The sequence below is a fragment of the Copidosoma floridanum genome, unplaced genomic scaffold, assembly GCF_036245765.1.
Source record: "Copidosoma floridanum isolate Cflo_tuat_1 unplaced genomic scaffold, Cflo_Japanese_pri ptg000021l, whole genome shotgun sequence".
NCBI lineage: Eukaryota > Metazoa > Arthropoda > Insecta > Hymenoptera > Encyrtidae > Copidosoma > Copidosoma floridanum.
Window position 1 is genome coordinate 28813223 of NW_028321898.1, and position 24821 is coordinate 28838043.

At 47.1% G+C, this 24821-nt stretch overlaps 1 protein-coding gene across 1 annotated transcript; it reads right to left on the reverse strand.

Moving 5' to 3' along the window:
• Positions 1-478: 478 nt before the first annotated feature.
• LOC106636935 (uncharacterized) lies at positions 479-23189 on the reverse strand. The gene is made up of 5 exons (XM_014349530.2): positions 22313-23189; positions 17255-17544; positions 7942-8127; positions 5302-5447; positions 479-1740 (listed from the first exon to the last, which is right to left on the reverse strand). The coding sequence occupies exons 1-5, from the start codon at positions 22387-22389 to the stop codon at positions 1066-1068; spliced, it is 1374 nt and encodes a 457-aa protein (XP_014205016.2). The 5' UTR covers positions 22390-23189; the 3' UTR covers positions 479-1065.
• Between the last annotated feature and the right edge of the window lie 1632 nt (positions 23190-24821).

The following is a 24821-nucleotide window of genomic DNA, read 5'->3' on the forward strand; positions in this document are numbered from 1 at the left end:
AGATTCTTTTTTTTTGAACCTTCGAGTTTCGCACCCACTTATTTTTATGTACAGCCACGTGATTTATATACATGTTTGTCCTTAAGCTACAGCCATCCTTATTTATATGTTTTACGCGAAGCTCTTGTTAACAAGACAGCTCGTTCAAAAGGTACAAACGGACAGGGTGTGCGCGTACCGAACAATAAAATCATTTCAACTTTTGTTTGTCTCAGCTGAGAGATATTAAAAGTGAGGATGCATCGTATACGCAATTGATATTATTATTTTACAAAGTGCCTTTGACTCGACCTTACAATATTCGTTGGATGATTTTTTTCACGTGTATTTTTTTTAAATATAATTTGTGTGTGCTTGTGTGTGTTTACGACAACAACAACAACAACAACAACAACGAGAAATTCCTGCTTCCGAGGGAAAAGATAATATACATTCTAAGTTAACGTAGAGACATCACTCGATTAAACGTAAAAAAAAAAAAAAAAATGAAAATAAAAAAAAAAACGATTGTAAAATAACGCGTATGGGCCGAGATTCGTTATTACTTTTTTGTTGCATGTAACGGCAAAAAATAATCGTAAAAATCGAATTAGGAACGTAACACCGTAGAGGAAGTTTGAATTTCGCTAGAACTTCCTCCCTAAAAGTATTAAAATAATTTAATTTTCAATTTCAAAATTACAACTAAACGACTCATCTTTTTTTTTTGTTTTTCTTTTCCTCTTTTCCTTTTTCGAAACCTTATTGTTTTTATTTTTATTTATTTTTTTTTTTCCTTATTTTTCCTTTTCTTCTCGCATTGAACAAACCATGCCGATCCCTCCACCGACCACGAACCGCAAACAATTCCATCATCCAAATAAAAACTGAGGGTTGCCATGTCATGATGGTTGTATAGGTATAGGGAGACAAGTGGGTACGAGTGACGGTGTCAACAGCTCACGGCCTATAATCATCGAAATCACGGTCGTGGTGGTGCTGCTGCTCGTTAAGATGGTGGTGGTGGTTGAGGTTATGGCGCTGTTGCGCCAGCATGGCTCAGAGCTAAGCCGCCCGATCGGAGGGTCAGAGGAGGACGGCGAGCGGCCTGCGGAACTCGTTGCCCAGCGAACCAGGGCCCCCGGCGCTCTGGTAACCGGCGTACTGAGCCGCGGCCATCTGAGCCGGTCCGAGAAGGCCCTGAGGGCTGTAGTAGCTCGAGAGACTAGCCGCGGCAGCCGCAGCAGCGGCGGCGGCAGCACCGGACGGGCTCGAGGTCGCGGACGAGCCGAGCTCGTTGCGATTGCTGTCGGCTGGATGGTTGTTGTTGTTGTTGTTGCTGCTGTTGCTACCCGACGAGCCCTGGCTGCTGCCGCCGTTGGGCTTGGCGACGAGGCTGCCATCTGGTGAGTCAGCGGCCGGCGACCGGCTCAGCGAGCCGCCACCGGTTGGGCTGGACTCGTCGTAGAGCTTGCCGGTCTCGTAGCCGGTCGAGCCCGAGTGCCGGCTGTAGTCGCTGAGTAGGCTCGCGGGAGGTTTCTGCTGTTGCTGCTGGTGGTCCATGTAGAGCTGCTTGGACTGCTCGATGTAGGCCTTGGCCGAGTCCAGGTAGCTGCGGTCCAAGTACGACTTGGGACTCGACTCGAGGTACTTGGGGTCCGAGTACATGGCCGTCATGGCCAGGGTCGACGGTGGCATGTACGCCGCCCGGTACTTGTCGGCCTCCATCGAGTACTTCATCGCGTCCATCGAGCTGACCACCTGTTGACAATCAGAAAGCGCCAGACGCGCGATTTCGTTATAACTCTACATTGATCTTGTTTCCATCATTGATTGCGTGCTGCCGCGTATTGAAACGTTTTTTGGGCTTTGGATGGATGAAAAATACGCGATGTATATAATTTACGAGTTGAAATTTCAAGCGAGTAATAATGTATGGTGATAATTTATGTTTACGATGAGAAAGGAACAAAAAAAAAAAACAAAAAAACAGTCAAACTCCCGGAATGAAGAAAAACTGTCGTGAAAAATAACGCTGGTGCAAGAAAAAAAAAACGCCTCTCGAGGTGACAATTTATGCCTATACACCTCTCTTTTGGATGCTGTCGCGCCAAATTTATGTACATATTATGCCTAGAGGGCATCATCTTCCCCACCGCGACTAGACTCCCATACGTAGAAGCCTCTCTCTCTCGCGCGCGCAGGCATGTATGTGGTCGTGCTGCACCTGTAACGAACCTTTCACACCTGCCCGCGCTCTCGTGTTGCGAAACGTTAAGGCGTCGCTAAGTCACTTTTTATCGAGTTTTTATTTAAATTTCTCCGGCACCCGACTCTGGCTTTTCGTGCGATTGGAGGCAGAAAGTGATGAAAAAAAGGGCACATACGATAAACTCGTGTGCTTTTTTTTACTGTCGATACAACACGAAAATTACCTAATCCCATACGAGATCGCAACCACTAGAGCTGCATGGCTAGAGATGATCATTAATATAAAGTACTTGCGTGTACTATTTCGATGAATAATAAATACCAATTTAGCGGGACCGAGTTGGAAGGATAAAAAAGTATAATACCGGCAACGTAAGAACAAACACCAAGGATTCACAATAGGGGCAGTGCTTATCACCCCCTGAAAATCTCAATCCCGTATTATCAGCGACGATCGGATAAAGTACGGAAAGAAGAAGAAAAAAAAGCTACTTCCGTTCCACGGAGTTTTCGAGCGAGTCGTTAATTGCCCGTCTCGTTATAAATTTCCTCTCCTTTCCGTCTTGTATGGATATACGGTATACACATAAGGATGATCCGACACGCCCCCTTTGAGTACTGCTACCGATCGCTTTTTTGCGTCATATGCGCTCGTCTATACGCTGTACGCGAAACCGAAGGTCGGTAGGTTTAGCGTCCTCCGAGATCCTTTGGGCCTACTATTTTTTCTCTTCCTCTACACCAATCCGAGTTTATTTTTTTTTTTTTTTAACGCGTAACGGTAGGTGTATATAATATATGCCGGGGGCAGGCGGGCTCCGCTCGGTGATTTACGAGGTGATATTTTTGCGTCGAATTGTTACTATATACGGGGCGCGACGTCTCGAAAATTAACATTCCGCGTGATAACAGTCGTGGATACGTTTTTTGCGGGTAAAATAATAAAATACAAGGGACAGTCGACAAAAGGCCTCGGGGGCGAGAGGCTTTTCTCCGCTCGCAAACAGCGTCGTAAATTTCTTGGACGCTGCGCTGAGGAGGTTGAAAAAACGAAGAAAAAAAACTCTTTGAGGCTGAATAAGAAGAACAGAAGCTCCACGAAAAAGAGAGAGAGAGAGAGGTATGGGGTGGGCGTGAATTCTCGATATTCCGCGATATTCGCGGGGCGTCGGGGGAAAAAAGAGACGGAGTGGCAAGGATGGATAGACACGGGAGGGAATAGAGGATCGGGGCCCTTTGTCGGATCGTTAAGCGGCTTTGTTGCGATGATTTACACTCGCGAGCGCTCGCTCTGGGCCTTACACGTGCGGGTGCTAGTTTGTGTACGTGTGTGTGGGGATGGGGGCATGTTTCTTTTTTTGATTTGTTGCATTCGATTGATTATTAGTGGATGGAGGTGTATATACATGTGCGAGCGTAGGTTTTGGTCTGACGCTGCTGCTGCTAACTTGGACGTTTTTGATGCTGTACTTGCATTGTGCTTTTTTTATCTTTTCAGTTTAAGCTTTTCTGTCCACGTTATTAATGTAGAAAATTTTCAAAAAAAAACATCCCTCCATATAAAGAGAAAAAAATAGTCGTATCCTGCAATGTTTGAAGTGATTCAAAGTTTAATCATTGAGACATATTGACTACAGTTTTAAGTAGATGACTTGTGAAAGAGTACACGGACTATAGATTTTATAGATTTTTCTATATATAATCGATAAAATTCAAGCATCACGAAGCGTAATCAACCCGAAAAATTGTTGTTTTCAACACATAAAGTACCCCTCGTTAGTATTGGAGATGGACATGATTAAAAAAAATAATAAAACATAAAAAATCGACCCCTGAATTAATATCTTGGTAATTCTTTTTTTTTTGCACGCACATATAGCCTCGCAAAAAACGGATCGGATACGATTTCCTAATCAAAATTTTCGCAAGCACGGCCATAAATTAGAAATCAAAAGCGGGGACGCGAAAAAAATATTCGAAAAATTCCGATCGAATTCTCTCATGCGCATAATCATGCCACAAATCACGCGTCAAATGATTTAGGCTGATTATTAAAATTCCATAGAACGCATGGCAAAAAAAGGAACCTCTGGTAGCCGAGGTGTATTTGCATACACCGAGAGAGACAAAGACACAGGAGCGAAGAAACTTCTCCTTCCTCGAGCCAAAAATACACATCCAATTATCGACGATGTCCTTTAATCGCATCGGAAAAAAAAAATAAACAAAAAATAAAACAAAAACAATGCGATCGTTTTATATGTTAATCACACAAACACGCGAACAACGAGTCGAAAGAAACGTACCATCTAAGGTATACCTGTTACAGTCTCTTTTTCGGAAACTCCCACGGGAACCCACCCAACCTATACGGAGGAAAAAAGAAAGGGATTAATTACAATAAAAGACACACGATAATTTCTTTGATACGTGACTTTTTTGTTTATAATACACGCGTTGGAAGTTGTCTATATTCCGGAGCCTCCACAACACACGAATCTTTGTCCTCGTCTCTTCTCCTGCCCGTCTCACTCGTTTTTTTTTTTTTTTTCTTCACGCGCATAATTAACCATCGCGCGGCCGAGGCCGCGTACCAGAGTGGACAAAAGAGGGACGCGCGAGTCCCCGGGTATAGTTAGCCGCGCGTCGCGAATCGACGGACCAAACTGCTGCTGTTTTGCATTCGGAGAGGCAGGGCTTTTGTTGGCGTGGCAGCCGTTTCTGTACATAACGCGTGTACGAGAAGTGTTAAGCGAAAGACAGGATAATAAGAGTTGGGTCCGGTGGCTCGTTGCTTCTGTGCCGTAGTTTTAAAAAAGCTACCGCTTTCTTGTGGCTGAGCTTGCCGTTTTAAGGATGACTTGCCGCTTGTGGATATGTGTTTTCGAAAGTGCGCTACACGTCTCGATGGAAAAAGCTAGTATCTACGTTTCTTGTTTTTTTTTTTTTTTTTTTTGCAAATCAACATTAGTTAATCGCTTCTTTGAACGCGTTCATTGAATTACATTACCAGAATCTGATCGATAAATCACCCAATTTGCAGCAATCGATGATCATCGTATATTTAAATTCAATTTATAAAATAGAAGAGGTGGAGCGGATGAAACTCACCTGTGCGGGTGCAGTGAGTCCTGCCGACATAGCCGCCGATTGATGAGCCGCAGCCGCCGCGGCCGCAGCCATGGTCGTGAGCGATCCATAGGCCGCCGGCCCGTAGTACGAGCTCATGTTCGCCTGACCAATCGTCCCCGACATGCCTGCAACAGAGGGGAAAAAAAAGACCGCACTCGTCAGTCCGTTTGTTTTGACAATAGCTCGTATTTACAAAAAAAAAAAAAAAAATCGTCCCACCCAATATCCTTGCGTCGCTCGCGAGTAAGCGGAGGAGGGCAGAGAGATTACAGCCGAGCGAAGGCAAAACACGTCGTTCACGGCTCGTTTACGACGCGAGGGGCGTGATTGGCGCGCGAGATTTATGAGAGCCGGCACTCAGCTGGTCCAAAACGCGCTCCCATTTTGCAAGTATACACACACACACACTCGGGAAATTAGTCTCGGAGGAAATTTATTTTCACTTCGGGACCCTTTGAGCTTCGATTGTACATTACGCGCGCGAGCCAAATTCGTATGGACTTTGCTCACGACGATCAACCAACAAACCGAACCCTTCCAATCGAGTCAGTTTTTTGCGATCGACTGAATCAACGAAACACCGCGTACCGATCATTGCCTCAAAATCTGTTTTACAGAGGCTTGGAAAAATAAAAGTCCCATTAGTAATGGCCAAACCCACGGGTGTGGTACAAAGGATAAACATGTACACACACGGGCGATTTGCAAAACTGTCAGCACGTAAGTACGTTATATTACCACACGTTTGCGCCTCATTAACTTGAGAAATCACGAGTGCCACGAAAAAAGAAAAAAAAAACACCAGCTACACGACCGAAATGATTGGAGGCTCCCGGTGTGATTTGATTGCTCTTTAATGGCACGCGCTCGTCAAAACCCAAGTTTCTCCGCGAGAAGAAATACCGCTAGGTCACGCCGAAAAATTCCAACTACAGCGGCTGACGTCTTATTTTTCCGAACGACGGATGCGTCGTATTGTTTCGTCAATCGCCACGCCGGTGTTTAAAAAACCCACGCAATGTCATGTTAATCACCGCGTTTCGACAGTCCGATCGCGCGTGCAATGAGATCGACAAAAACCACCCCTCCCCCACTCTGGTATATCCCTTTCGAGGGACTAATTAAACCCGCGTTTGCCCAAACCCATCGGATTTCGGCACCGGGACTTTGTTCTTTGAAATTTTAATTAGTCGCGATCGAGAGAGAAAGGAAAAATAAAGGAGCCTCGCTCCCGAAAATCAGAGGCTCCAATTAGAGCCCGCACAAGGGAGGGAGATCGTTTTAATCACCCCCCGCGCACTTGTTCGCGCCGCAGCGTCCGAAATCTATACCCACGCGCACAATGGGCCGCCATTGCGTACATCCACTCCTCCTACGCTTGGCGATCGATTAGCGCGGCTGTTGCATCTGTCGCGAACCAAGCGCCGACAGATGTCCCGGCCTCGTATGAGCGAGGAGACGTTCCCTCCTTTTTTTGTTGTCACTTTCCCCGACGATGGATCCTTTCGGGCCATTGTTTATGGACTCGCTAAAAATGATCCGCGGCCCATCGACTGAACGAAATGGGGTATAAAAGTGGGCACAGTACAGCGAGTGCGGAGCTATACGAGAGTCCCCCCCCCCCGCGGGCCTCTCAATTACGGGATCTCAAGTGCGTCGCCGGGATGGCGCTGCGCACTTTTTTTCGCTCCTCCACCTCGTGTGTACACTGAGCGGGGAACGAGGGTATTTTTTTTCTTCATCTCCTTTTGTCCCCGTTGATCTTGATTATCGTCGTGCACGCCGAAGGGGAGCTCTCGCGCTTGTACGTATATAGAGCCGCGTTGGGCAATTAGAGGTGGAATTGATTGGCGCTGAATGGGACACCGAAAGAACGTCCCGAGGCTGTTTTCAAAACGAGGGGGGGAGCGTATAACTAGGTGTCCCTGGAAATTAGTTGACCGATGCGAGCGACTCTTTTTTTTTTTTTTCCTTTCTCTTTGTTATTTTTCATGTGTGTCTCCGAGCGAGGTTTTGTGCGGACTCATTGCTTCTGATCAGGTGTTTCGGCGCTAATGGCCAAGCGACTGGATGACGCGTTTTTATTTTTTTTAATTGTTAGGTAAACGCAAAGTAATGAGCACCGGGAGTGATGGACGGCATCGGGGCTCGTTACGGTATCCGGGAGCGATTGACGGGCTCTCCGGTTGGTATTAAAATCAACGCGTTTCAATTAATCCCAAAGATGAATCGTCGCACAGCGGCAATCGGTTGAAAAAGCAAATCAGTACGGTCCACGTGGACCAAAATTGTAATCACAAAACTTGTGCACTACAGGGGGGGGGGAACATGTCTCCAGCGAAATAAACTATATACCACCCGTTGGTCGTAAGGAGGTGGAGGAAGCGACGGGTGGATATTAACGAAAAAAATATTTACGACCGCGCGATAAATCGGCAACTCTCCGGCCCGATTACCGGCTGTGCAAGCAGCGCGCGTAATCTCGCGTGCGCGTAGCTTTGGAGGACGTTGTACCAGCTAACACGCGAGCCTGTCTGCCATACCTCGTTATTTATTACCCCGGATTTTTTCGAGTCTTTGTTTTCGTCGGCAGGGAAGAGAATAAAATAATGTACTCACTCGGAATGGCCACGCTGGGGTAGGGCAGGGCGTAAGGGCTGTAGCCCTCTTTGCGGTGGGTCTTGGGCTTCCTTCGCGGCCTGTATTTGTAGTCCGGGTGCTCCTTCATGTGCATCGCTCGCAGTCGCTTGGCCTCGTCGATGAAGGGCAGCTTGTCCTCTTCGGTCAGCCGCTTCCACTCGGCACCTGTAATCACAACAAAACGGGAAACCAAACTTTATCACTGTCGTAACTCGAGTCATTGTATTGATTAATTTTTTTTTTTTTCACATGACTTATGAATAAAGTCAAATAGTTACAACCGTAGATACATCGATATTGTGTTTGATGCGAAATATTTGAAAAATACCACAAATTGTTGTACTGAAAAATCTCGGTCCCGACTCGTATATATTTCGCGCAGGTCAACCATTTGTACTTGAAGTACTTTTTTTTGTTTTTAATTTTCAGTAAGCCAAGTAAGCTACTCCCGTTGTGAGTGTAACTACATAATAGTACTGTCGGCAATACACGTTTCACCGGATGTTTGCACAGCCATACGAAGCGACTCATTTGGCTTTTATACGCGTGAAAGCGGGCAATCTCCATTCACCGCACCAAGTGAACAAACCAGGTGGCTGCACCTACGCTCGAGCAAAAAGGCACACAAATGGCTGGTACATGTATCAGTACTTACATTTGCAAGACTTTCTTTTGAAAATTTTTTTCAAAAATGAAAAGTTAAAAAAAAAAAAGTTTCGAAAGCAGCTCTCGATTGTTTCGGAAATTCTAAAAAGCTTCTCGAAAATGTGTCACCCCCCCTCCCCCTCTTTAGAGCTAATTTCAGCGCGATATCGCAACGAATGAACAAACAAGTAAGCAGCTCTTGTCCCAACGAGGGCATAAGTTGGGTACACACATGTGCAACAATAAAATAGCTCGCGCGCATCGTCCTTTTTTTCCTCTCGTGCCCCTCGCGTACAGTGTACACGCGAGACAAAAGAGGAGAAGAAAAATAAAAGGGTGAGGGGGAGGGGCAGGGAAGGGGGAGTTGGAAAAAAAAGAAAAGAGAGAATAAAACGAGGCGCGTCTCGTAAATGCATCCGAACAAAAATACACACACGCTGCTGCAGTCCAAGCTGCAGCAAGAAGACGAGGTGGTAGGGGCGGAGAGGGGGAGTCGGGGTAGAACAAAAAGCGAGCGAGGTATATACGGACACAATGCACCCAGTGACACCTCCGCTCGGCACCAGTGACACTCGTAGGTACATTTAACAAACTATGCCCGGTGCTAGCTGCCGAATGGAGAGAGACGGTGGGGCACGATTGTTACGGGGCAAGAATTAATTACCACTTGTTCTGAAGCTGTATACGTACAAAGAACGGATGTGTCGTCGCAAACTACGTGCACCTATTGGTGGAAATTTTCTCGTGTACCCATGGAGACGACGCATCGTATGCTACACCTTGGCCACGTATTATTGGCTCGAAAATTCGCGCGCGCAGCGCTCATCCAGTAACCCATGGATGAAACCGGAGGACGTACCTACACACAAAAGACAGTGGATTAATCTGAAACTATTGTGGCGTCTTACAATGAACGTATTCACCCATGCTGCTGGTGCACGGAATTTACTCCATGGTAGAGGCAGCTCGCGAATCTTTGATCGGAAGCGAAATAAAATCAAAATGAGGAGGAGCAAAGAAACGAAAGGAGTAGGGCATCGAGTTGCCGGGGCCAGAGTAGTGGGGAACAAAGAGCCCCTTGAAACGAGATCAGCGTGCGACAACCCTCGTTTGACTTGAATTTCCCTCTTTCGGAGGAAGAAGAGCAGTCCCGCTGTCATTTTCATGGTAAGACGATTTCCGGCACGCGCAGAGTCGCGTGGCCTTCGACCGCCGCTGTAGGCGGTACTCTCTCTTTTTCCTGCACAAGAGAGACACCTCGATCACGTAAATGGTGATAAAAGAGGCGACAGTTGCGCTTGGAGGTCGAGCAACTTCCTCCGCCTGACATAATTATATACTACACGCGTCTCCATCGGGCGGAGGGAAGGAAGGAAGGAAGGAAAGTGTTTCTCTCGGTTGTAAGTAAGCGAAGGTATGGCTTTGATCGACGGGCGGTTCCAAGCGCTTAGGATGTTAATCGCCAGCTATGAATATACCGAATGCGATAATATTTTCGGGGCCAGGGTTTTTTTTTATTTTCATTCAACAGCCGCTTTGAACGAGGAAAAAAAAAAACCGTTTTCGTTGGAGCTGTTGCACCCCATATGGCTGAAGGAAGAAAAAAAGTAACTGTGATCCACGCGTTTCGCTTCCGAGTCTGACACTTTGCATTCGAATGACGCGTGCCTCGTGGACTACATAATATTCCATTCCCTCCATGTCCCCATTGTAATTATACCCGCAAATAAATTTACATCCACCCATCTAGTGTCGCATCCCTTTTTGAACAAACTACCCCCCCCCCGCCTCTAATGTCGTTAGGGCTCACCTTGGGCGTCTTAATTCCGTCGTTCGGCTCCTATTGTCTCAGCGATCTCTTTATTCCCTGATCTGTTTGTCTCCGACGCAATTATATACACACTCGTTAACTGCCAAAGTGAACTCGAGTATATAGATGCGGGGGATTGCTATTGCTGTAACCAAAGGAAGGCCAACAATAACTCGTACGTGGCTGATGGGATTTCGAGACGATCCACAGTCCATACGAGCCGATTAATTGGCACGAGCACTCGCGCAGCTATTGGTTACTGTTGTGGTCCAGCTTTTTGATAATAGTACCACCTACACGAAGTTTATAAGGATATTTCCAATCCTCGACGGTTCTCGCGACGAAACGGCGCATTTACACGCTTACCCCCCAACGGGACGAAAAGCAGGAGAAGAGGGAGGAGGAGCAAAAGTTGCGCCCACTCGTTGGCGTCGTCGACGAGCGTGTACGCGTACGAGACAATGGGACTGGCGGGAACGAACGCGGGCGCGCAAGCGCGAGGGGGTCAAGGGAAGCGCTCGGGATTTCGAGTTTCCGCACGAGACAATATACCCCCCACCGGAGGAGATAATGAAGCCAAGGCTCTGTATCTCCCTCCTTCTCCTCCTTCCATCTTCTTCGTCTTCTTTTTCGGTGCGCGTATCTCCCCCCCATTGTTTTCCCGAGCCGCTCGTGCTTTTTTGGTCACTTTGCCGCGAGCGCGTTGCTGGGGACAATGCCGAGCGACGGAGAACCGAGCTGTAGCTGGTGTGGGATCTCGTCCCTTTGGACGAATAAATGGCACGTATACAGGCCGTCGTTTGATATCGAGAAAAAAACAAAAAAAAAAAAAAAACTAGAGAACAATTATTAAATGAAAAATGCCGCAACAATTACGGAACAGGGAGCGAGCTGTATACACAGCAGCGTTAAAATTCTTATTACAATCGAAAATTTTTATCGTAAATTTGAGCTCCTGACCTACACAACAGAGGCTCAATGACGAGTGTCGGTTGCGGTGTGTTTGCTGTGTCTATACTATGTACGGATTTTCCGTGACTTTTACTACTGGAGTATAATAATAATAATTCACCAGTAAAGGATATTGCATAATCCGTGCACCGATCTTGTGCTCAGTCCAAAACTGCAAAAACAACGAGGTTTCTAGCAGTAAATGGAAAAGTATAGTGGGCCGCCTGTGTCTGACCAAACTCGGATCGTACTACTTACGGATCGTCCGTTGGCAATTGAAACGCGCCGCCGGACAAAAACCAAGCAAGTAACGACGCATTCGAATGAAAAATCCTCAAACAGAACGATCTTCGACTCAGGCAAGCCGTTACAATAATCGTGGAAGAGTTGAGGCGCGAAAACTCGCGGTAATAGCGCGGACGGACAGAGGCCGTCTTTCATGCGCAAAAAAGCACGAAGAGGGAAAAAAGCGCAAAGTAAAGAAAGAAGTCGACTGAGAAGGAGAAGAAGAAGAAGAAGTGGGGAAACAAGAAAACTCGAGAAGGAAGTCGTGGACACACACACACACACACAGGGAGAGAGAAAGAGGAACATTGTCCGGTGGAAAAAAGGTGAGCGTGTGTATACAGCGCAGAGGGTTGCAGGTCCTCTGTCGTGCTCGGGAAAGAAAAACACACCCCGGCGTAAGATGGACGGACAAAGGAAAAAGTCAAGGGAGGTCGGCGAGAGCGAGGATATTTGCCTGGAACAATGGGCCTCCCACCCTCTCATCCGCCAAGAGGGCCCGAACTTTAAAACCATAATGGCCGCTGCCTCTTTTCCCTCGCTCCCCCCGGGAGGAAAGGGACAATGGCGTTTATTTAACATCGTTTAAGGGACAAAGGCCTTGTTAATTAATGGGACGGTGGAGAGGAGGTCCGCGGGGGAAAAAGAAAAGAGGAGGACCACGGCTGTGGTGACGCAACGGAGGCACGGCTGCTGCTGTGCGCTCTTATCGGGCGCCGTTCTCCCTCCCGCTCTTTCTGACCGTCGTTTTTGCCTTTTTGCTCGGGGCGACCCTCCCCCCGGACGAGCTCTCGCCCCTTTGGTCGAAAATACATCGGAAGTTGGTTTTTAATGTATCGGGTTTTCCTATAGGTTCATTTGTCCATTTGGAAAAGCTCGGGTGGGAATTTTCCAGCTTGCCCCAATCGCGTGGTAAGTGAAAGCTGGGAAGCTCGCGGTTCCACGTTCTACCTTGGAGGGGATGCAGCTATAAAACCGAAAGCTGGTGAGATCCAGCAAAAGTTTTTGTGGGAAATCGGTAGCGCGAAAAAATAATGGTCCGCGCACAAAAGGACCTAGGAGCCGTATAAGTCATTAGCCTTTTCGCGGAAAGGCACCACCGGCCTCTTTTCCATTTTCCGCGCACAAATGGATATGAAACGCGAAATCCCGGCTCTTTTGTACGTGGTCCATAGGAGCGATCCCCCCGCATAATTACGCGCTCTCGATCCATATATTCGTCCATTTTTCGTTGTGAAAAGAGGGAAGAGTATAGGAAAACGAAGGAGGAATCGACTGAATGGAAAAAGGTGGATAATGGAACGGTCTGCCGGTGACGATAATCAATGGACTCTTACTCCTTTTCCTTTTTTTAATGGGGCTCTATTTTTTTTTTCCTTCCGGGAAAACAGTCGTGTGTACTTGGGGTACAATGAGGGTAGAAAAAAAATCAGAGGTAAGGTGAGACTTTTTCGCGTGGCCCGAAAATTTCCATTTTTGGATATGTCACGTGATGAAATATGAAGATGTTCCTCGGGTGAAAGGGCTCTGCGAATCATCGTCGGCTTACAAGAAACCTAAAGTACCTTTGTAAAAGAATCAAAAGCTCAGACGGTCCTCGTGTGTCTGCAACGAGGCGAATCTTTTTTTCTGAAGCGAGTTTGCTTTTTTAATACATTTTCTTTCTCTCTCTTTGTCCCCCCTCATGGGATCTCCGGGTGGAATAAAAAATAAATTGTTCCCTGTGGTAGAGACACTCTGTTGAATTTCCATTTCGTGAAAAAAGAGACAAAGTTGCTTTCGAGGTATGAGATTACATTGTTTGTATCTTGAAAACATTTCAGATCACATTGATACTCATAGTAAGGAAGAGACAAACCTAATCGATGAGATCCACAACACAGTTAAACCAAGCAAAAGCTGCATTGCGCCAAAATACCCAAAGTCAAAAGCTGTTACCTGCGCCAAAAGTAATTCTTTCATCCAAAACACCACCGTGACAATGGCTCGGAGCATTTCAATCAAGAAAATTACAGTCACAACCAGTAGAAAGAGAATCGCTCGTTGAACAGAAAAAAAAAAAAAGAAAAAAAAGAAGAAAAAATCATCCGCGAAAGCGATCGACGGTGAAAGCAATTCAAACGAGTGAATCCAATATTAGTCGACGCATCGCACAGTAAAACGGAATAAAAGAGATGAGAGAGAAAGAGCCCGTACGTATACGCGTCAGCTCGTGCTCGAGAGCCTGGAAAAAGTATCCTCACGGAGTCGTCGAAAATACTTCATTAGGATGAAAGCTCCACATGCACGGAGTAAGTGCACGATACAACACTACACTCGCCCTCTTCCCTCCTCCATCTCCGCCTACTCTCTCTCTCTCTCTCTCTCTGGCAACCCCCTGCTTTTACGACCGCCCCTTCCTCCCGCCCTCCCCCGTCCCTTTCTTCGTGCGCACTCACTTTTTTTTCGCCACCGCACACAAACACGCGCTTTCCCTCCCTCTCTCTTCGTTTTGTTCCTTCCCCTCCGTGCGCCCTAGTGCAAGCGTCTTTCGTTCCTACACACCCCCCCCCCCATTGTTTCACCTCCCTTTGTCTCTTTTCATTTTTCGGCGCTGCCTTTCACGAGACTCGGTCCCCTTGTCTCTCCGAACATAAGCGAGCGCGGGGGCCCCCGCGACAAAGCCGCCCATCTCGCGCCTCCTGTACCCCCGAGAAAGGATGATCATGATGATGATCCGCGAGCGGTGTGTTTTCGCGCATTGTTACTCCCCGGGTTTTCTTTCTTTCTCCTTCCGTCTACGCGTGTGGCTTGGCGGGGGAGGGGGGCACGTCGAGAGTAAATCATCGCGCTAATTGTCCCCCTGTGCACATAGTGTACGGACGTACGGGGTGATTTGGGCCCTCGAAGGTCCATGGATGTTTACAGCGCCGTAAATCACGTCCTTTGGTTTATGGCCCTTGGGCTCCCCGCGTAAGTGCGCAACGCACAGTGATGCGTCTCGGTTGGCCTTCGCCTTGATTTTCCCGGACGGAAACAATTGGGTCCATGCACGAATATACAACTGCAGTCGCGACAAGCGGGGCATCGCCGTGTCTATGGGGGTGAGGTTTATTGCGCTTACTGTACTCGGGTACATGCTATGTATAGGGCCAGATAAGCTTTTTTTAAAAGGCCTATAGCTGACCTCGGGTACACGAGGTGACGTCGATTAAGAATACTCGGGGCCATAAAGTGTAATCCGAGGGGTCGGTCTTTTAATGGGTGCATATACGTGTGCCTCGAGGATCAAGCAAAACTTGTGATTGTTTTTCTTTATTTTTTCAAACAAAAGATCAGAAAAAATATTCCATCAAAGTCTGGTCCACTGCTTAGTGAGATTATAAGGTATGACTGATGGATTTGGAAGATTCACGTTCCTCTACTGCCTAATTGGTAAACTCAAACGACCACCTCCGTGTCGATGGCAAATAAAGCCCACGAAAACGTCTAGCGACCGAGGGTGTACACGACGTGTATGTGTATGCATCGGCGAGCGATCGATGAGGGGGGCCGCGTTCGTGTGGCGCCGTCGCGTGGGATGCAAGCTGGAGGAGGGCAGGAGGAGGCGGTTGTTGTTGCCTTGTCACGATTCGGTGGAGGAGGGAACTCGCAATGGCGGATGATACATGTGTCGCTTGTGCGGTGCTTCGAGAGAAAAGGGTCTTTTTTTAATTCTTACCTCTGAATTTTCAAGCGAGCGTTGTTTACTCGAAAAGAGGCCGACGAGGGAACATAATTGCGCCACGCGTGTCAATGATCGGAGACAAATCCATCATCGGTATGTCTCTATATAACCACCCTCTACCGAGCGAATTTAAACAGGAAAGGTCTACAGGGGTACACGAAAACACAATAAATACACCGTGGCAGTATTTCGCGTCGACAATGGCCCAACAGCAGCTGAGCGGCGAATTGCGTAAGCCCGGCGGTTCGTAGGCTTGTGTACGCACAAGCGCGTGGGCGAGGAGCGTAAAACGAGCGATTCGAGTCTTCCCCACTCTGTTGGCGGTAATAACTATACACCCTCGTTGCCGTACACACATATATTATATAATATGTACGTGTTGCAAGCCATATACATTGTCCTTGTTTGGAGATGAATTAAAAAGCCTGGATGTTGATGTATCCAAGTGTATAATGAATCAACTTTGGTATCGGATGAATCGATGAGCTTATGGTTGTTACACGTGCGATGGGTGCAGTGGAGAAGAATCCTGCACCGCCTGGAGGCACGGGAGGGTACAGACGGGGAGAGCGATGGAGCAGATCAAAATGTGGATCGATGGTGCGGGACGAGTAAACGTGCACATGCGTGCCCATATATGGTAGGAGAGAATCAGGTGTCTGTTGTGAGTTTACGTGTGACGTGTACCTATATTATGTACACTCGTATACGGCGATCGTTAAATAAGGTTTACGCGATGTACGAATGATTCCGTGAAAAATCGTTGGCTACGGCGATCTAGAGAAAAATTGAGATTTCAGCCCCTCGCCATCCGTAGGAACTGGTCCTCTCTTGTGATTACATTTTTTTAACGTCATTTTAGTGGTTCCATGCATATTCAAAGGTTCCATTATTCAAATATCTTTTAGTAAGACTAACCGAGTTGAAAAAACGAGATACGCGTGGTAAAGAATGTTTCAGTGGATCAGTTATGTTCAAAATATTTGTAAGACATACAGGACGTTGGACCCATTCAAAGTAGGACCAGTTCCAAAGATGCACTAATGATATTTTATTTCGTAATGCCACAAGCAATGGTCCCCTATCGTGGAACCGCTCGTGCATTCCCATTGTAACAGCCGAGCGTTGGTAATCTCGTGCCATGTATATATTCTCGAGGGGGTGTAGGCGACGAAAACACAGCAGGTCCCGGAGATCAAGTACTGTAGCGCACAATGAGGAGATGAGCCAGCCCCGCGGCTGGTTACACACACGCCCCCGTGTGCATATACCGCACTCGAAAGGCCGATCGATCCGTGGTGCGCGTCTGTGCGTATACCCCCTTCTCTCGTACTCTATATACTCGTTGGTAAGTATATTTTTCTCTCGTACTACGCGACCCTCATTGCCTCAAATTTGAAAAATCGCGAGCTAATGAATTGATGTCGCCACTGTACGGAAATCTACATTTCGAGAATAGAAGGAAAGAACCAAAGGAGAAAAAAACAAAAACAAAAGGAGAAACAGGAGAAGAAAGACACGCAGCAGCCACACGTATACGCTCCCAATCGCTCGTTTGGCTCAAAGAAGACGCGAGCGGGGGTAGGTACTTTCAAATCCACACAGATCAAAGCCGCGAGAAAACAGAGGAAAAAAAGGAGGGCACAAGCAAGGAAGGACTGCTGATGCCACTGATGGTGATAAGCTATCCCCCGAGAGGTCCAACTTTTTTTTTTCCCGCAGCTCTGCTTTTGCTCGCAAAAACACAAGCTGCGGACAAAGAAGGGGATGTGCACGATGCACAGGCTTCGTTGGTGCAGTAGCTCGACAGTTTACTTTGTCACGTGTAGTGTATATTTTACCGTCTTAGCCTGGAAAGAAAAAAAAAAAAAAAAAAAAAACATAAATCAACTCACCGAGCCTCTTGGATATCTCGCTGTTGTGCATCTTGGGGTTCTCCTGGGCGATCTTTTTACGCTGGGAGCGCGACCAGACCATAAACGCGTTCATCGGCCTTTTTATGTGGTCGACCTGCAAGCGTTTGCCGCTCGATGCCGCGACAGCGGCTGCCGCAGCTCCCAAAGGACTGCCCAGCCCGACCATTGGGCCCACGGCTGCCGCACCCGGGGGCGAGGCACCTGACATGCCCTGCATGCCCCGCAACGTGTCCTGGAACGACGCGCCGTCGCACATGTTGCCGCCGACTCTGGAAATTCAAGAAATCGTTTCGATCTGTTAATTAATGGCACGTTAACGTCATGTTTATTCAATAATAAAGTAGTGCTGCACTGTTGCGGTATACATGTACAGCAAATTAGCCAATAAATCGATAAGACTAGCCGAAATTTCCAAAATTACGACGTGAGCTTTAGTTTTTTTTTTTTTTTTTTTATTTACTCATAACGACTTTTGCGATGGACTCACTACTCGAAACGGTGAAAATTATTTTCGGAGCAAATGCCTTTTATTCGGACTCTCCATCCAGCTAATATACAGACACGGTGCGAGTACCGCAGGTGTACATATCCTATCAATGGTATTGTAATCAATGGTGATCTCGTTTATGGTATTATGTTGAGCACACATCAACTTGTCCCGTTGAAAAACACCCACCAAAGTCCTCATAAACGGTGCACCCAATGATGCATCAGCCGGCAATAATATTCCCGCGAGTAACTCAAGCACCGCAGCTTCCGGGGTCTCCCCCGTCGATCGAGGCCACAGTTAATTAATCCCCGGGACTCGTCCGATTTACCGATCGCTGTGTACACACGTACAAACGCACACCAACATCGCGCTCCTCTCCCGACCCCGGGCGCACCTCCAAGAGGGTTAGTACTAAGCACCGGGAGATAAGTGGATAAGAAGAAGAAGAAGCTTCGGATCGAACGTCACCGCCAGAAGCAGGCACGCCCCGGTGGGGGGGACTCGCTTCAACCATTGTCGTATATACGAGAAAATTCAAGCCATACAAGCGCCGATATCTGTCCTCTTCTCGCGCGCCCGACAATGCCGAGAGACGACGACGACGATCATCGTAATGACAATGCGCTCGCGAGGACAAAACTGCCAAACAATGCGAGCACGTCTGTTTTCGAAGAGAAGAAATAAAAAAATGTTTCACTCTCTCTCGCGCCCGAGACGCGCATACATATAATGTAGGGTACACGTACACGGTTTCACGTGCATGCAAACGCGTCCCTCGATTTTTCAGGGATAAAAATAGAGACAAAGAGACCGAGGGACGCGCTACAGTCGATGTGTTTGCGCGTTTTTTTTTTTTTTTTCATTTTTTGTTTGTACCTGGAGTGGAAAGGGGACTGTGCTGGACGCGTTACAATAAACTCGAGACCGGGAGAGATATTTTTGTTGGGTGTTGTGTACCTTTTATCAATCGAGTCTTCTCATTGGCACCTGTACCCACAAGGTAAGCACAAAAATCACGTTTTCCGTAAAGATGGATTGTAAATGGTCAAAAAAAAAAAAAAAAAAAAGGTCTTACAGCTAGGATGGAAAAAACAAAAAGACGCAGGAAGAGTAAAAGAAAAAAAAAAATAACGTCACACGCGCTTGAAGCGAGATAAGAGAGAAGCCCGAGCGTATGTGCACAGGAGGAGTCCGAAGAAAAGAATAGTACAATACGTACGAAGAAAAAAGGCAAAGTGCGTTCTGAAGTACCACCACTGCCGCCCGTAATTGCTTATGTACCATCGAACACACACACACAGACGCGAGGGAAAAAAACTATATATAACATAAAACGATATAAGAGAACAGTATACGGAGGTACGCACACGTAAGGACGCGCGCACGCGGATCTCACCCCCGGCTTTTCATCCCCTCCCCACCGAATCTCATCCCTTTCTCGTATCAAAGCCATTAGCCCGATCCACGGCTCCTTCGCTCGCTCTTGGCTTTCGAATGCCTCCACCTTCCCTGCCGCCACTTAAAAATGTCACCCTCCCCCCCCCATCTACCACCCTTGGAGACACTCGAGAGGGCAAAATCCGAGGCTCTCGAACTAACGCAATTATATATGCCGACGTGCGTCGCTCGGGCGCGTGTATTCTCGAGCATTCGTTAAAATAAACGCGCGCCACAAGGAGCCCATGGGGACGGGTGTACACACACACACAAGCTAAAAGGGATCAAGGGGGTGCGGGGGCAAAAGGATTATTCCGGCCTGAAAAAGCCGCAGACTTTTGCTTGCTGTGGATGCACCGTGATGGTTACTTATTTATTTTATTTATTTATTTTTTTTTTTTTTTTACCGCGTCGTGATTTTATACATTCGTGAGTTATCGGTGAGTAGGATAGGCAAGCGCGAGGTGTTGGACGCGAAACTGAGCTGCCGTCGTTTCGTTCGATGTGCACACGTATAATATATGTATATACGATACATCGAGTCACGCATCGTAGGGGAGGCAGAGAGTCTGGCTGAGCCCACCCCTCGAGTATACATCGTTCAGTGGGATTAAGAGGCGCGCAGGCACCTACCGGCGGATGGAGAAAAGAGAGCGAGTTAGCGCATCAGGCTCCGAGATTCGGCAGAAAGATGCTGGAAGTAATGGCTGTTGACGACGAGGGGAGGATTAGAAAGTGCTAATTGAATGTTTAGCCTCGCCCTCTGTGGATGTGTACATGTATATATATATATATATATATACTCTTGATACGAGTAAGGGTGTGTACGTGACGGAAGCGGAGACAAGGGCGGGGGGGGGGATTTGGTCGGTGTCGAGTGAAAATTCGCTAATTAATTGAGCTCCCCGTGGATGATGTATACGTGTATATACGAAACTACAATCAGAGAGAGGGATCTTGGGATCCACTTGTCGTACGGCGCAGGTCCATAGCGTCATTATGTTAAAGCGATAAACAACGCACGTGCGGACTAAATATATATATATGTGTATACCTGGGCAAATAAAAGGGTGCACGCGCCCGTGCGCATATTTATATGTTATATACATACGCGTGTACACATATGTACATATAATGTATAATAATTGCGCCAAAGTGTGTATATACATGTACATGTGCACTATATGTACGGGGAGGCGATTTATGGTATTTGCATTCTCGTCGTCGCACGCGCGCGTTTGTTTGCATACATGTATATATATATGTACGCGAGCCAGAAACTGCTGCACCCGTGCGTCTCGACGTGTGGTTTAGAATTTCGTTTGATAATTGCGCTTGTTTGTTATCCGTCCCCTTGGACGCTGGCTTTGCATGACAATGTGCCGATTCATTTTTTTTTTTTTTTTTTTTTTTTTTTTTTTTTTTTTTTTCAGTCGAACGCTGATAAATGTTGTCCGTCAGGCGTTTCGTTGCTACTGCGAGATATAAGTTTTATTTTTTATTTTTCAACTACATTTTTAATCAAGAAGAATCAATTGATGGGAATTTTGACGATTACGATTGTGTATTTCACAAAGAAAAAAAAAAAAAAAATCACACAGTTGCTCTGATAAAAAGTTACACTCTAATCCCCTTATCCACAATAATATACTGCCTTGGGCTCCATTCACAAGTACTGTATCAAGAGCACATATTTACTTAAGCTAAGCCCCTGTGATCGACATGGTGCATGTATCAGAAAATACAGAATTTTTTGACGGACAAGCACATCAGAGAGAGAGAGAGAGAGAGAGAGGTCAGGTTGACGTAACGTTATGCCGATTTTTGGGTGCATTGCACATTACCTTTGAATGAAAGTCCAAGTGACAGAATCACTGCAGAAATCACGTGGTACTGAGAAAGCAAGTGCCCCGAGCTAATATAAAATTATACTTGGTGGTGGATTATTTTTGAAGTTGCGTCAACGATTATAGGTAGGACATGCCGTGACCTTTCTTTCGACAGTTTGCCAAGTGTAATTTTAGTTTCTGCATGAATTTGTTGAACGATGGATATAAATTTACGTCAAAGTACCTGATTAACTAAAGGAATCGACGTTAAACTTTGAATCATACAGAGAGTAAATATCACCGCAAGATAATGGTGATGCCGAATCGAGTTGATTGCTGCAAGGTCACGCATGTCTTTCCGACGGCAAACACCAGTGTTATCCACATTTGGCAATTCAATTACTGCTTGTGTAACCGTAACAAATTTACCGATTTATTAATTATATTGTGTACGAGATCTGTTGCCCCATATGATTTTCGAGGCGATAAAAAGGCGCGTCGCATCCACAGCTCCGTCACCTCGATACTTTGACAGACACGGGGCTCCGTTTAACGACGTACCTAGTTCTCATCGGCTGGCAATCACTGCCGCTATTAAAAGAGAAAGGGACCCTTTTTCTCGGCGCGTCGATTTGATCGTTTGGTTTTACGACCCCGAACCCAATCACCCCCACTGGACATAAAATCTTTCACGCGTATTGGCCGCGACTCTCCCCGCGTCACTTGGACCCGATCAGCGCAAGTATTGACCAAAGTATACATGACACCCCGATTATTTCCCGGTTTAGTATCTCACCAACGACCGTGGAAATGCCAACTCGCACCCCCCCACCCGCGAGATCGAAAACACACACGGAATATACATTAATATTTAAAAACGCATCCACATACATTGACTTTGGCACGTTCGCGTGAATATATCGCTTATATATGAAACCCGGCTCTAATTGGACGTGCCACTTGCACACACACTCGTTTTTTTTTTTTTTTTTCATTGCGCTAGAGAGAGAAATCAAGTTCACCGCGATCGTGGGGCGGAAATTTAATTCATATAATATGTATTCAGCAGCGTCGTATACATTTCGTCGGATTAACTGGTTGCTCTCGCACTTTACGGTGCTTTGGGATGCAGGTGCCACGTGTGCGCTTATATACATGTAGATACAACGGGGGGTGCGGTGTGTACAAAGGGGTAGGAAAGCGTCGAGACGTTTCGTGTTACGCTGTACGATAAATATGGTAATTTTTGTGAGAAAAGAATATGATGTTCGTTCTACTTACGGCGCATTATCGGAACGGGCTAATCCGCAATATGAACCGTACGAGTAGGCGCTCGGGTATTGATTCATGTATGACATCCTCGTCGAAGCACAGGTATGTATATATATACTGGGGGGGCGCTACTAAACGTCAATCAACCGTGAGACCATACGTGGAGATAGTATATCTTGAGCGACAAAACATCCGAGCACTTTTATCGCGCGTACGACGACGGCCGAGACAATAGTTTGTTCAAGACTATTTACCTCATAAAGTGGCCGGCGGCCCTCTGGTGCAGGTCCAGCTCAATCGTGCTGCCGTTAATCCCCGACTATTATATATCTTCCTCGACGAGTGCGCGCGGCGCTTCGACCCTCTCGCCCTTGTGTATATATAACGTACACGAAAGGGGGGTGGGAGGAAGCCAACAACTCCGGGCTCGCCGCGTCCACAAGTACAACCCCCGAAATATCTCTCTACGCACGGGCGCTGATTTTTTCCTCCTCCAGCATGTTCATCGGTGATCACGAGCCTTCGATTATCTCCTTCCTCGTCTTTGCACTCGACTTGGGTGTTATTCCTCCTGCTGCTGTTGTTACTTCACACATAATATAATATATTCACACGTAACGTGAACCACGCGTGAGGCTGTCGGTTGCAACGGCAAAATGTGACAGGTATACGTATTATACGAGAACAACGAGAGGAGGAAAAAAAGCAACGAAAAAAAAAGCAAACTAAGAAGAAGAAGAAGAAGAAACAAAAGTAAAGGAGGTGGAGATGCGTCGCGAGGCACGGGTGTAATTCTTCGAGGGTTGTTACGAGGGGCGAGAGAGAGGTATAGCTCCTCGCCGCGCGACCGGTATTTCATGAATGCGGCTCGAGGATGGACCGCGCAGCTACTCCCCGGCGCAAAGGACCGGCTCCGTCCCTCTCTCCGACGATGTACCCGCGCTGCTGGTGGGAGAACCGTTATACCAATGCCGGTGTAGGTAGGGCGGGCCGAGGCCGGCCGGCTGCCCGTATTCGCCGAGTCGAGAAGGGCGGAGCTCGGAGGGTCTCTTGCACGCTTGTGTCTGTGTGTATATACTCGGGTCGCGAGGACGAACTATGTGTATGCTTTGGTTGATGCGCGGGCACTTGTGTCGTATACACCGGTGAGAATGGTTTCGGTAAATAAGGGGAAATTTAATTGTACGGTTAAGATCGCGCTCGGCAGCTCGCGGTTGATGCTGATTATGGTGAAACGGATATAGTACCCACCTGGGCAAACGGTGTTTTGTATAGCCTGTAGCGTGAAAAAAAAAAAAAAAAAAAAGGGAAACTTTGACATGGGGTGTTTGTGTATACGTCGTGGGGCTCCTTATTTCCAAACGATTTCGTATCTTCACTGTTGGGAATAATTAAAAAAAGAAAAGAATCTTGGATTAATTGCTGATAGTGGGTTTCAAGGCTTCATAAAGTTTTTAAGCAAACGTTTTGTCAAAAGAGCCCTTGTCGCTTGTCCGGGGAAAGGGTGTGTTTTAAAGGGATTTAATCTTATATACAGTCCTGGATGGAAACACAGCGAAAGTCCTTAAAGGCTCAGAGCCAAGTTAATTTCCAAAGTGCAGAAGTAAGACGCGAGGCGATCAATCGCAGGGCCCTTTGCAAAGATCATTACATGGCTGTACTGGGCGTTTGACGGCACTTGCACCCTCACTGCAGCTACCCAGGAAGGAGCCATTGTAAAACTTTGCTCGCGCACAGCCATCACGTATAAGGAGGAAAAAAAAGAAAAAAAAAAAAAAAACGGGAGCAAGAAAAAGACGGAGCAAGTTGGTAGTTGTAGGGGGGTGGGGGTGAAGAAAGGATCGGGTAGAATGGAGGAAGAAAGGCGCACGCGAGCACTGTTCGCCGTTAATAGAAAAGGAGTCTTGGGAGGGGGAGAAAGGTAGGGTGGCTTATCCGCGAGGAAGAATGGGAGGTATAAGAAAGTGACTTGCGCACCGAGTCCTCCCTCACCGCGCGCAGTCCGCCATTTTTCCCTCTTCCCGTGGCCGCGTAGTGCGCTCGTTTCTTCGGCCCCTCCTCTCTTGTAATGCACGTCTTGCCTTTCCCACCCACCGCCACACTACTACCACTATTACGACCATTGTGCCTATTCTTCGGGGTACACGCGAGAGACTTTTATGTGTGAGAGGGTGAGCTATAGTGCGCTGCTCGGCCATTGTGACTCGGCGAGCCTCCAAGGAGGAGGAGGGGGGGGGCGAGAAAATGGGAGGGAAGGCTGCAAAGTGCAGCAAAAAAAAGGGAATGGGAGGAGGAGGAGGACGTGTTCGAGAGGGAAGTTTTTCGGAGGCCATGAATAGGAGTGGCGCTCGGGGTGTGTGTGTGTGTGTGTGCATAAGACGGGCGGGAGGAGAGAGATCGGAATGCTGAATTATTGTGTGCTCGGATTCACCGGTGGGGAATGGCTTTGTGTTTACAGTGATCGGTTCTTAACTGCTGGTCAACTAGTGTGTGCAGGCACATTATTACGCTGCATATC